The sequence below is a fragment of the Callionymus lyra genome, chromosome 3 (genome assembly GCF_982586985.1).
Source record: "Callionymus lyra chromosome 3, fCalLyr1.hap1.1, whole genome shotgun sequence".
In the NCBI taxonomy this organism is placed as follows: Eukaryota; Metazoa; Chordata; class Actinopteri; order Syngnathiformes; family Callionymidae; genus Callionymus; species Callionymus lyra.
The window spans coordinates 29,073,545-29,085,757 of record NC_141820.1 but is presented as its reverse complement, the minus strand read 5'-3'; the positions used below and the strand labels follow the sequence as shown (position 1 = coordinate 29,085,757).

At 39.3% G+C, this 12,213-nt stretch overlaps 2 protein-coding genes across 2 annotated transcripts; one reads left to right on the top strand and one right to left on the bottom strand.

Annotated features, from left to right (window-relative positions):
- The first annotated feature begins 5,022 nt into the window (after positions 1 to 5,022).
- LOC148084338 (anterior gradient protein 2 homolog) lies at positions 5,023 to 7,284 on the top strand. Its single transcript, XM_087785903.1, has 8 exons — positions 5,023 to 5,117; positions 5,369 to 5,500; positions 5,562 to 5,625; positions 5,689 to 5,741; positions 6,211 to 6,287; positions 6,500 to 6,563; positions 6,981 to 7,064; positions 7,140 to 7,284. Exons 2-8 carry the CDS (start codon positions 5,392 to 5,394, stop codon positions 7,187 to 7,189), a joined length of 501 nt encoding a protein of 166 aa, XP_087642029.1. The 5' UTR covers positions 5,023 to 5,117; positions 5,369 to 5,391; the 3' UTR covers positions 7,190 to 7,284.
- Positions 7,285 to 9,029: 1,745 nt separating this feature from the next.
- tspan13b (tetraspanin 13b) lies at positions 9,030 to 11,971 on the bottom strand. The gene is made up of 6 exons (XM_087785902.1): positions 11,762 to 11,971; positions 11,058 to 11,225; positions 10,805 to 10,885; positions 10,596 to 10,709; positions 10,416 to 10,526; positions 9,030 to 9,823 (listed from the first exon to the last, which is right to left on the bottom strand). The coding sequence occupies exons 1-6, from the start codon at positions 11,822 to 11,824 to the stop codon at positions 9,749 to 9,751; spliced, it is 612 nt and encodes a 203-aa protein (XP_087642028.1). The 5' UTR covers positions 11,825 to 11,971; the 3' UTR covers positions 9,030 to 9,748.
- Positions 11,972 to 12,213: the final 242 nt, after the last annotated feature.

Genomic DNA, 12,213 nt, shown 5'->3' with positions numbered 1-12,213 from the left:
CTTCAAGACTTCTATTATTCACCACAGAAGATTGTGTCTTCCAGTCCACCACTTTGTGTTTGTTTGTCTCTGACCCTCAAGACTTCTGGTCCATGAATCCAGGGCATAGTTCCCTTCCTTGATGAAGTATACAAGATGAACTTGGTTGTTTATGTGGGGCCACCATTAACAGAACAAGATATTCTATAAGATACTGTCTGGGAGTAGGTCTCTTCTACTAAAAAAAGTATAAAGTAGTTCAAAAGCGAGGCAAGTGTTCTGAGCAGATCTTATGTCTAAACAAGAAGGAGCTGTCTCGCCTGCAGTTGATGCAAAACTCTGCAGTGAGAATTCTGAGCCGCTCTAGTAGAAGAACTCACATTTCCGCGATCCTTACAACTCTTTACTGGCTGCCAGTTTCTTTTAGGATCAACTATAAAATTCTGGTTCTTACTTTCAGATCTATTCATGGTCAGACTCCTCCTTACATCAGTGATCTGATCCAGCCTTACACCCCAGCTCGGGCTCTGAGGTCTGTGGATCAGAATCTGCTGATGGTTTCCTGAACACGGTTCAGGACCAGAGTAGAGAAATCCTTCCAGGCTGTTGCTCCTCAGCTTTGGAACGATCTTCCTCTCCCTCTGTGTTTGATGATCTACTGACTCCTTCAAGAGTACACTTTTATTTGTTCAGGCTTTTCCTTGATTACCTGAGACTCCTGTGTTTTTCTTATGTATCTTGACCCTTTGAAGCATGCATTTTACCTGTATTTTGTTTTTGATTGTTAAAGCGCTTTGTGACCCTGGTCTAGAAAGGAGATTTACAAATAACCTTTACTCAACTACTTACTAATACCAGAGACCCCCACCTCTGTTGAGAGAGGGAAGACATCTTCTTTCAAACCCTCTTCCCTCTCTACCCACCACCTGTACGTTGTTGTCCTCAAAATAATATCTTGTGTCCTTGGAGTGGAAATAGATGAGAGAATGAATCGTTTATTTCGGGCATGACAGTTTGGTTCACATTTTATCATTTCATCATAGTTCACATATAACATGCATGTTCCGAAAAGGAAAACAGCGGGAGAAGCTCAAAGCTTATCTAGTCACGCCGCCCATTGTCTGCATGGAACACACAGTGGGCTCTACGCAACATTGCTATGCAAACAATTGTGGTTCTTTCTTAATTCCGTGTTTTTCTAAAGAGGATTACAAATGTTAGTGAAAGTGGGAAATCAAGATCAGATAAATACTATCATCAAAAATAACAAGGACAGTTTAACTTGTGTATTTTATATATAGAAATGTGTATTATTTGTGAGCCTTTTTTTTATAATTATTGACTGCAAAGTAAGTAAGTAAGTAAGTAATTTGTATTTATATAGCGCTTTTCCAGCTAAAACAATTAAACAATCAATAAAGTATATACTTTAAGATAGAACTGATAATACAACATGAGATCCAGAAAATCAAGGAAAAGCCTAAACAAATAAAAACGTCTAAAGATGTTTCTTGAAAGAGTCAATAGACTCCATCAAGCGCAAAGAGAGAGGAAGATAGTTCCAGAGCTTAGGAGCAACAGTCTGGAAGGATTTCTCTCCTCTGGTCCTGAGCCGTGTGCGTGGAACCATCAGCAGATTCTGATCCACAGACCTCAGAGCCCGAGCTGGGGTGTAAGGCTGGATCAGATCAGTGATGTAAGGAGGAGCCTGACCATGAATAGCTCTGAAAGTAAGAACAATAATTTTAAAATTGATCCTGAAAGAAACTGGAAGCCAGTGAAGAGTTTTAAGGATCGGAGAAATGTGAGTTCTTCTACTTGAGCGGGTCAGAATTCTCACTGCAGAGTTCTGAATCAACTGCAGGCGAGACAGCTCCTTCTTGTTAAGACATGAAAATAAACTGTTACAATAGTCCAGGCGAGAAGACACAAACGCATGGATTATAAGCTCCAGATCATGTTGTGACAACATTTTTCTAAGTTTAGAGATTTTTCTCAGTTGAAGGAAACAGTTTCTGGTCAGTTTTCTGCAGTGTTGAACTAGAGACATTTCTTTGTCAAATACAACACCCAGGTTTCTCAGGCTCAGTTTGACAGACTGACCTAAGTCACCCAAGTACTGACTCAACCCTGGAACCTTATCATCAGGAGCAATCACCAGAGTTTCAGTTTTGTCCACATTTAGCTGTAAAGTGTTTTCACTCAGCCATTGTTTGATTTCTAGCAAACAATTGACTAAGCTGTTCAGCCTCTGGGGCTCAGTTGGATCAAAAGAGCAGTAGAGCTGGATGTCATCAGCAAAAATGTGATAAGAAACACCAGGAAATCTCTGAATGATTTTACCCAGGGGAGTCAAGTACTGCAAAAACAATAAAAGACCCAGATTACCATTCTAACACAGACCCAGACAGTCCCACTTCATCCCTTAGTCTTCTCAACAGGATCTGGTGATCAACTGTGTCAAAGGCTTAGGACAGATTCAAGAGAACCAGAACAGTGAATTTACCCGAGTCAGCCGACATCATGATGTCACTGGACACTTTCAGTAAAGCTGTCTCCATAGAGTGATGTTTACGGAAGCCAGACTGAAACTCCTCATGGATGTCGCTCTGATCCAGGAACAAAGACAGCTGCTCAGACACCACCTTCTCCAAGATCTTGGACAAGAAAGGGAGCTTATAAATAGGCCTGAAATTACTGAGGTCAGTTGGGTCTAAGCCTGGCTTTTTGAGCAGAGGCTCCATAATGGCATGTTTAAATGCATTGGGAAAAACCCCTGTGGAAAGGGAGAGGTTCACCATATTGGTAACCCAGGGGCCAATTACATCAAATACTTTGATAAAAAGCCTACAAGGAAGGACGTCATCTGAGCAAGAGGAGGGTTTCATCTTATTCACTAGTGCCGAAATATCACCCAAAGATATAGCAGTAAAAGAGGACCAAGAGGAGGAGAGGGGCTCAGAGACAGTAGGGGTTCCAAACAAAGGGGGAGAGATTTTCTCATTGATCAGTTTAATTTTGTCAATGAAAAATCTCAACAATGCATTGCTGTCAGCTTCACAGAAGACAGGCGTGATTTGAGGAGCAGGAGACATGAGAGAATTAATCGTGTCAAACAACACTTTGGGGTTTTTCTTATTTGCTGCTACCAGTTTTCTGATGGAATCAGATCTAGCAGTTTCCACCAACTCATTGTAAGAAGACATCAGATCCCTGAGGTGAAGTCTGTGCACCTCAAGTTTAGTGGACTTCCAGAGACGCTCAGTCTTTCGACAAAGTCTCTTCAGACTCAGGAGATCTTCATTTGTCCAAGGGCACCGTTTTTTCTGAATTTTCAAGTTCGATTCAACAGGTGCCACTTGATCCAGTATTTCAACACAATGATCAGTGAAACAGTGAACCAAACTGTCCACGTCTGGGCAGTCATCAAAAGAAAGAGGGTCAAACATAGCAGAAAAACTGTCTGCAGTATCGGCTGAGCTGACGCGTCTCTGAGACCTAACTTTCAAAGGCTTAGGTTCAGGGATGAAGTCCAGGTTAAACAAGACAAGAGAATGATCACTCAGATGGACATCATGTACAGATTCATTAGAGATGTCCAGGCCAAGAGTAAAAACTAAGTCTAAAATATGGCCGTTTTGATGAGTGGGTTCAGAAAAAGTCTGCTTGTCTATCACTGCTGCCCTTATATCTCTGTATCCACCAAATAAAAATGTATGATTTTTATTGTGAATTACATTAAATTATTCTGGTTACTCAAATATATTAACAGAAAATTGGGTTTGTGGTGCTTTCCGCTAGTTTTCATTAAACACAATCGTCAGATTGGCTTCAGAATTGAAGTGTTTATTTGTTTAAGAGCTTTAGTTACAGGATGATTATTTTTTTTAACTGAATCTGCATCTGATGTAGTTCAATGTGTTTCATGGTGTTTCGTGTGCTCACCAGGTATGAACATATTACTTTACTGTGCACCTTTTCTTTTTTAAATTTAATTGAAAAGCACGTTGTGACTTTTATTTAAGTACACAGTGACCTTTTAATAATGTAATATATTCTTCATTAAATAGGAATACCTCGTCCACGCCTTCTAGATTGTAAGTAAACTCGTAGTTATATTTCTAAAAAATGCCAGTAAAGAAAAAGTGTCAAACGTTATTCATATGATAAAATAATTTTAGTATATAAAATGAGATCTAATCGGCAACACTTAAGGTGTTTGAGGAGCAGATACTCTGGATTTGTTTTCCGGCAGCACCTGAGTGTGTGAGCGAGGGAGTCTCCAGGATGTCAGAGAGCTGATTCAGCATTCACAGAAACAAAGCATCCATTCATGACAGCAGGAGAACAGAGAACTACATCATGGCCACATTGTCACCTTTTCTCCTTTCATTTATAGTGTGTATAATATTACCAATAATGATAACTAATAAAATGAGTAAAAGCAAATGATGATTTGATTGAATATTAAAGTTTATATTCAGCTACTTTTGTATGTTCATGGCACTTTATTTTACTAGCACACATGTAGTGAAAAAGATTTAAAATAATTTGTTCACATAAATGAAAAGAAGAAAAATTAAACAAGATTAAGATGATTTAGAACAACGTGCAGGGATCAGACAAAATGAATAAAGGCAAGTGAGTGAATAAAAATATGGTAAGTTAATGAAAATCTTAAAATAGATTGATCTTATTGGGATTAAATAAATTATTGATGACAAATGATGAATAAGAGAAAAAGTGAAATCTTCAAAAAGATTATGTAAGAAAAAGAAGACCTGCAACGTTTAAAGAAGATTAAAATAGTGCATGTGCGTTTCATGGCTAAGAATACCATTAAGTTACTGTAAGAAGAACAGTAACGGATGTAACTTCCACTATATTAATCTGATCCGTCCTTTCAGGATCTGAATTAGAGTAAAAATAATTCACCTGTTGATCTTCAAACACTGACGCGCCTTTCACAGACTTGTTTGACCCGGAATTCTTCAGATCTCTAAAGGGATGCGTGAAGAAAGGGAGGCGGAGTCAGGATTGAACAGGTGCTTAAATAGTCGGCAGGTGAAAGTGAAGATACAGCAGATTCAGGAACTGTGGTCCAGCTCTTCATCCGCTCTCTTTCACTTCAGGAATAGGTGAGACACTTTCACTCTTTTTCACCTGGAGCACGGCGATGACACACTCACTCCTGGTGTTACTTATTTTCATCTTTGTCTTAAGATTGTTTAAAGATTTTATTGTTTGTAGTTGTGTTTTTATGTTAGGAAAATGTAATACATAGAGTGAATGTGTAGCTAAATAGACCAAACATGATGAAAATAATACACTTGCATTTGTGAGTTTAAACACTTCATCACAGTTTGCTTAATCCATCTTTTCTTCACAGCAAGAACTTGAATCCATTCCAAAATGATCAAGGCTGCTCTGTCTCTGCTCCTGGTGCTCATGGCCGTGTGTGCCACCACCGGCAAATACATCCCCAAATCCGGAAAGCGTATCCCTCAGACGCTGTCCAGAGGTCAGTGAGGTCATCTTCAGCTGCAGCATCTTTGTGACGCTGACGTGTGATCTCTCACTAGGTTGGGGTGATCAGCTGATCTGGGCCCAGACGTATGAGGAGGCTCTGTACTGGTCCAGGTCCAGGTGAGAAACAGATCTTCTCTTAGAAAGTGCTGAGAAGTTGAGTGACACATGGTCTGTGTGCAGGAACAAGCCTCTGATGGTCCTCTTTCACTACGAAGACTGCCCTCACAGTCAAGGTCAGACATCACTTTCTGAATAGAAAATGATTTTAAGCTGCAGAGAAAGCGTAAATAAGTTAAATATCTGCTGAGTTGCATCATGTCTATGACTAGAAATAAGGTTAAACCATGTAGTTGTAGCCAGAAGTATTAGAATATTCTTATTAAAAAAAAAAAGATATATATATATATTAATACAAATATTGCATAAAAGTGTTGCAGATGAAAAAGTGAGACAGAAACCAAATTGGAAACAAAATAATTCTATGAAGAAGACCAGACAGAAGCAGTTTTTAATTTAGTTTTAGTAATAACATTGTTTAGTTTAAAAACAAATGTATTTCTACATAATAAAAACAAGAAGAAGAAAGAAGACGATTGTCAAACACAACAACTTTGAAAACTGGAAGAAAAAAAACATGACTAGAAAGTCTGTTCAGCTGTGTTTGTTGTTGACTTGAATGTTAAACATGTTTTTTTGCTGCAGCTCTGAAGAAAGTGTTTTCTGAGGACAACGAGCTGCAGAAGATTGTGGATGAAGACTTTATTGCCATCAACCTGGTGGTACGTTCTTTCTTTTGCTCATTTCAACACCGAAAAACAAATAAAAATAATTGATATTAGAGTGAAATTAATATTGTGTTGTGAAGTGAACAGTCTTTCAATGATTATCATTGATCAGCAATATATAGAAAAGCTTTATGTTTTCTCGTGTATGACATGAATGTCTAAATATTAATGGTTTAATGATTTCATGACTTATCTTTGACCGACAGTATGAAACTACCGACAAACATTTGTCTCCTGACGGTCAGTACGTTCCCAGGATCATTTTCGTTGGTAAGACATTTTACTTTATACTTTTATAATTTACTTTAGATTTAGATTTAATGATATAATAAATGAATATTTCTAAACAACATCATTTATAAATAATTGAGGTGATTTTCAATTTAACAAAAAAACACACCTTTATCTTAACAGTGCTGCAATAATCTGTGTTTTCTCTATTATCCTAAAATATCAGCTTGTAACAGTTAGTTGATAAATACTGTGTATTTTGAAAGAAAACTTTAACAAAAGAAGATGAATTAATGACCACAAAATATCTATATTTCTGTTGTTTTCTGTCCTAGGTTTAGTTTTAGTTACACTTTCATGCAAACTAACAAACCATAGCTTCATGGATGCAAACTTGCTTCAGCCTGGACTGGTTCAGTCGGGAATGTTTCTCTGACCCAGTTTGTCTCTCTTCAGACCCAGCTATGACTGTCAGGGCTGACATTGTGGGTCGCTATGCCAACCGGATGTACGCCTACGAACCAAATGACGTCAAACACTGTAAGTGACACAAGGTCCAAGTGAAGTTTTTGGGTTTACGGCACTTTCTAACAAGTTGGTCTCTCTGTCTCCCAGTGATCAGCAACATGCAGAAGGCGAAGAAACTGCTCAAGTCTGAGCTGTGAACTGACTCGTGATCCACAACCATCTGGTCTTCACCACTCTTGTTATTTCTGTTCCTGTCAAGTGTCTTTTAAATAAATAAAAATGGTTATTCCTACTTCAAGACTTCTGGTCCATCAATCCAGGGCATAGTTCCCTTCCTTGATGAAGTATACAAGATGAACTTGGTTGTTTATGTGGGGCCACCATTAATGGAATAAGATATTCTATAAGATCCTGTCTGGGAGTAGATCTCTTCTACTAAAACAAGTATCAAGTATTTCAAAAGTGAGGCAAGTGGTCTGAGCAGAGCTTATGTCTTAACAAGAAGGAGCTGTCTCGCCTGCAGTTGATGCAAAACTCTGCAGTGAGAATTCTGACCAGCTCTAGTAGAAGAACTCACATGTCCCTGATCCTTACAACTCTTCATTGGCTGCCAGTTTCTTTCAGGATCAACTTTAAAATTCTGGTTCTTACTTTCAGATCTATTCATGGTCAGACCTTCCATCAGTGATCTGATCCAGCCTTACACCCCAGCTCGGGCTCTGAGGTCTGTGGATCAGAATCTGCTGATGGTTTCCTGAACATGGTTCAGGACCAGAGGAGAGAAATCCTTCCAGGCTGTTGCTCCTCAGCTCTGGAACGATCTTCCTCTCCCTCTGTGTTTGATGATCTACTGACTCCTTCAAGAAACATCTTCATTTGTTCAGGCTTTTCCTTGATTTTCTGAGACTCCTGTGTTTGTCTTATGTGTCTTGGCCTTTTGAAGCATGTATTTTATTTGTATATTGTCTAGACCCTGGTCTAGAAAGGAGCTTTACAAATAACCTTTACTCAACTACTTACTAATGCCTGAGACCCCCACCTGCGTTGAGAGAGGGAAAACCGCTTCTTTCAAACCCTCTTTCCTCTCTACCCACCACCTGTACGTTGTTGTCCTCAAAAGAGTATCTTGTGTCCTTTGAGTGGAGATAAATTGACAAGACCTGACCCAAGTGACTCTCCTGTGTTGAGCTTTACTCTTGCTTTTGGTCACTAATGTACAGGTCTTGACATTCCTTACTGCACTGGACACACAGGCTCTGTTTGTAGGTGTTTTGTCCTTAGAATGGACCAGAATCTGGTGTTCGCCGAAGATCCTCTTTAGTTTCTCCATTACGACAGCAATGCATGGAATTACAATGTTGAGTTCCAAGTTCTGTGTCGTAAAGATAACTATGACCTTGATGAATAAGAACCTACAGTAACCCTGAAACAGGTGGTATCTCACCACAGACTGTATATGACTGTGAACAACCGTAGTGAGGAATATAACCTTTACTTCCCAGGTAAGGAACATTTAGATTAAGACCTTGTAATATTTTCTAGTTCGGGTTTAACCTGAAGCAAGAGGATCCTTTATCAAGTAGGTGCGCAAAGATCAGTGCAGGTCACTCAAAGAACCCCTGATCTACGGAGCTAGACTGGGCTTCAGCAACAACATCGCTCCTGGAATTGATGGTGGTTCTGGTCCAGTGACCTCGAGACAGCTAGTGGATCTGGTGACCTAAACAACACAAATCCAACATTTTACCTTAACTGTGTGGAAAACAACCTGAAGGTCAAAAAGAAAGTAGTCCATGAACTCCATGAACGTACTGTACTGGTGACCTCCAGTGGATAATCTTACATGGTGCTATCCACTCCTACACTTCTTGATCCTGCTCTTCTAAACACATCGACTATCATGTAGTATTCTCTACATGTATCTATGTTTATCATGAAAGTGATAGTACAACGAGACACATACCATTTTGTAGTCTGTGTAATAATAATAATAATTAAAAACTTGATTGTAATACCTTTGAATGATAAAACATGTAGTATTTCTGTGAGTATATTTTATTTGGGTGTGTGTGTGTACAGAGACGGATACAGGACTGTTGGTAGGATCTGATTGTACAAGATTAGCGAGTGAAGGTGTGTCAAGACAGAAGTCCAAAACTTCAGATAAAAAACTGAAGCAATCATTATAACTGAACTGAACACAGAAACACAAAAAACTATACACTAATAATATAGCTTTTACATGTTACTTGTTCAATAAAGTTGCTAGTGTTTTGTTGGAGCTAGCATGATGCTAATGAACAGACTGTGTCACTGGCTAACAACATTAGCAACATTACCGTCACACGTATAACTTACTTTTGATTGTTGTCGCAGTCTGGAGCCCTGAAATATCGTTATTACTTTATGCAGTGTATGGTTAAAATGTCAGGACACAAGGTGAAAAATATATTGTAGACAGATTATTTAAACACACACAACAACACATATAGGAAAGACGAGTTAGTAAGAGTTACACACACTATTGTTCACATGTTGTTTTCTAGTGATTGGTTTGATATTATTCGGTCCAAAGTGGATTCACACAGAGAGAAACAGGAAACAGTTCTTGGTCAATACAAGCACTTCAAGCTTCCAAGTGGAGGTGTCCTCCCTCACACGGCAACATGGACGAACAAAAACCAAAACAGACATCCGTGTCTTTCAACAGGACAAAAAAAAGCTATACAGGTGTCGTGTCGATCCCTCGCTCCAGCTCAGAGAAAAGCACTCGGGCTCGCTCGTGGGTCCTTCTGGTTCCTGAAGCGATATGTGAGCCACACTCCCAGGATCTGACGGGTAAAGGAAGAGAATATTAATATATATATATATATATATATATATATATATATATATATATATATATATGACGTACAACAATCTCTTATATGGGAGCTTAAAATACCCTTGCAGTTCTAATACTAGTTTATTTTGTATTCTCTTTTCTTCTTTCTCTCTTAATTAATGTGCTGACATTAACTTTTTTAATTATTTTTTTATTATTATTGTCATTAATAGATAAGTTGGCATGTTTTTAGGTGGATTTTTAGTGTCTTTAGAAAAACTATAATGGTTTATATATAACTAAAATGAAATAAAATCATATAAATGTAACAAAAACAAAAAATAAACATACTTGAGCATGTATACTTGGGTATTTTAGTGCTTTTTCATTTTTTAATAACAAGTTTAATCATTTCAGGTGCACATTTTAACAAATAAACATATGTATATTCAGTTTAAAATCCTAACCTTATACTCAACTGTTTTCTTTCTTTATTTTCTTCACCCTTCCTGACATTTTATTTTACCTATTCTTTTCATTTTTTCACTTGTTTTGATGTGTAATATTTTATTAATGCTGGTAAACACGGTGTTCCTCACCTCAGTGAAGCTAAAGAAGAGCCCGATCCCTCCGACAAACTCCAGAGCTTCACCAGCATGAGCTTGTAACTTCGCTGCACACGGTTCACACGAGTGGTTCGGGAAGCAAGCCTGTGGCCGAAGCAGAGAATGAGACATTGCAGGGGGAACTTCTCCAGAGTGAGAGGGGGAGGGACTCACGGCAGTACAGGTGCCATTGTAATCCACCTTCCTGAACCCACAGCAGTTCAGGTTCTTCTCCACATCTTTTTGGCTGTCGGGAGCGTTGTTCCAGCCCACCTCCAGCAGCTCATCCTGGAGCACGGCAACATGGATGGATTCAAAGATGTTTTAAGAAGAGTAGAAGAAGCTACTGTTTTAATGATCAGAGTTCAGGACACATGACTCACCTGCTGCTGGCGGTTAATGGCCAAACAAGCGCTTGAAACGGCGAGCTGCACAATAAACACCATGAACAGGACGATCATGTACTGGGATTAGTCGTCAGGGAACAATGGCGTGTGTGTGACTGCTTACATGTCCCGATGAACCGTACAAACATGGGACTTAGCGTTACAGAAAATATGACATTTTCAGCCCCAGTGCTATTGTAAAAGACATATTTTGTATAACCGTGTTGCCATGGAGACCGGTGAAGGATACGAAGAAGAGCAGGACCTGGTGGTGCTTCATGGCCCCCAAGAGTCCGACCATTGCCACAAAGAAGAGGAAGACCCCCACTCCGATGACCCCTCCGACCACCTGGAAGCTGGAGACCAGACCGAACCACTTGCCCCAGGCGGCGATGCCGATCATCAGCAGACCCACCATCTGTAACACGACACGGAACCATGATCAGCGAGAAGACACGACTTTTGGATGATGATTGGAGGAATGTTTGAGATGATGGCTCTTATTTTAGATCTGAATAAATAATGTTTGGTTCACAAACGGCCACATAAACATGTTAGTTGATCACTTTTAATCTTTCTTTTATATGAAATTGTTATTGTTGTTGAACACATCATCATTGAGTCTCGCAGGGGTTAAAGTTCTCTTTTCACCATAAAGATCCCCGTGCTGATGATTCTTCAGACGGGTTCAAAGGTCAACAAAAATGTGCGGAAACTTCTCTTAGATACGAGACAAAGAACGGACTTCCTGTGCTGATGAAGGGAAATGACACTGGAACCAGAACCAGAACCAGAACCAGCGGTTCCAAAAACAAAACCCTGGACGGAGCATCTGATCCTGTCGTGAATTAATGATGACTGCCCTTCATGTCTGCAGCACAGCTCCAGCAGCACACGTCGAAATAAAGTCATTTAAGAAGAGAAACATGGCACCATATGTTCAGTGTTACTCACCATGTACAAGATGTTGATGACGCACAGGAGGTGCTTGGAGCAGGTGTATCCGGCGCAGCACATGTTTGTCTCCAACACTGACGATTCAGTCAAAATTAAATAAGTTAAATACAGATGTAGGAGCAAAAAGAAAGCTCGCCGGCTTGTTGTGGAGCTTCCGTGTCAGGTACCGGCGCAGCAGCAGCAGGTCGAACCGAGGACGAACACGGAGATGACGAATGTCAAGACAAACTTACTAGGTACCGGAAGTAAGAGTGAAGGCTTTGAAGAATAAAAGCGCAGCGATACAGCCAGGCTTTTATTGTTGTATACTTTCGAACTGTTTGCACACAAAAAAAACACAATTAAACACTTTTATTTTTATTTTTACAATGTTATTGATTTGTTTGGCTATTTGAGATCCGTGGTTGTGTTCATTTTTTGCTTTTTAATTTAAGATTTTTGTGATATTT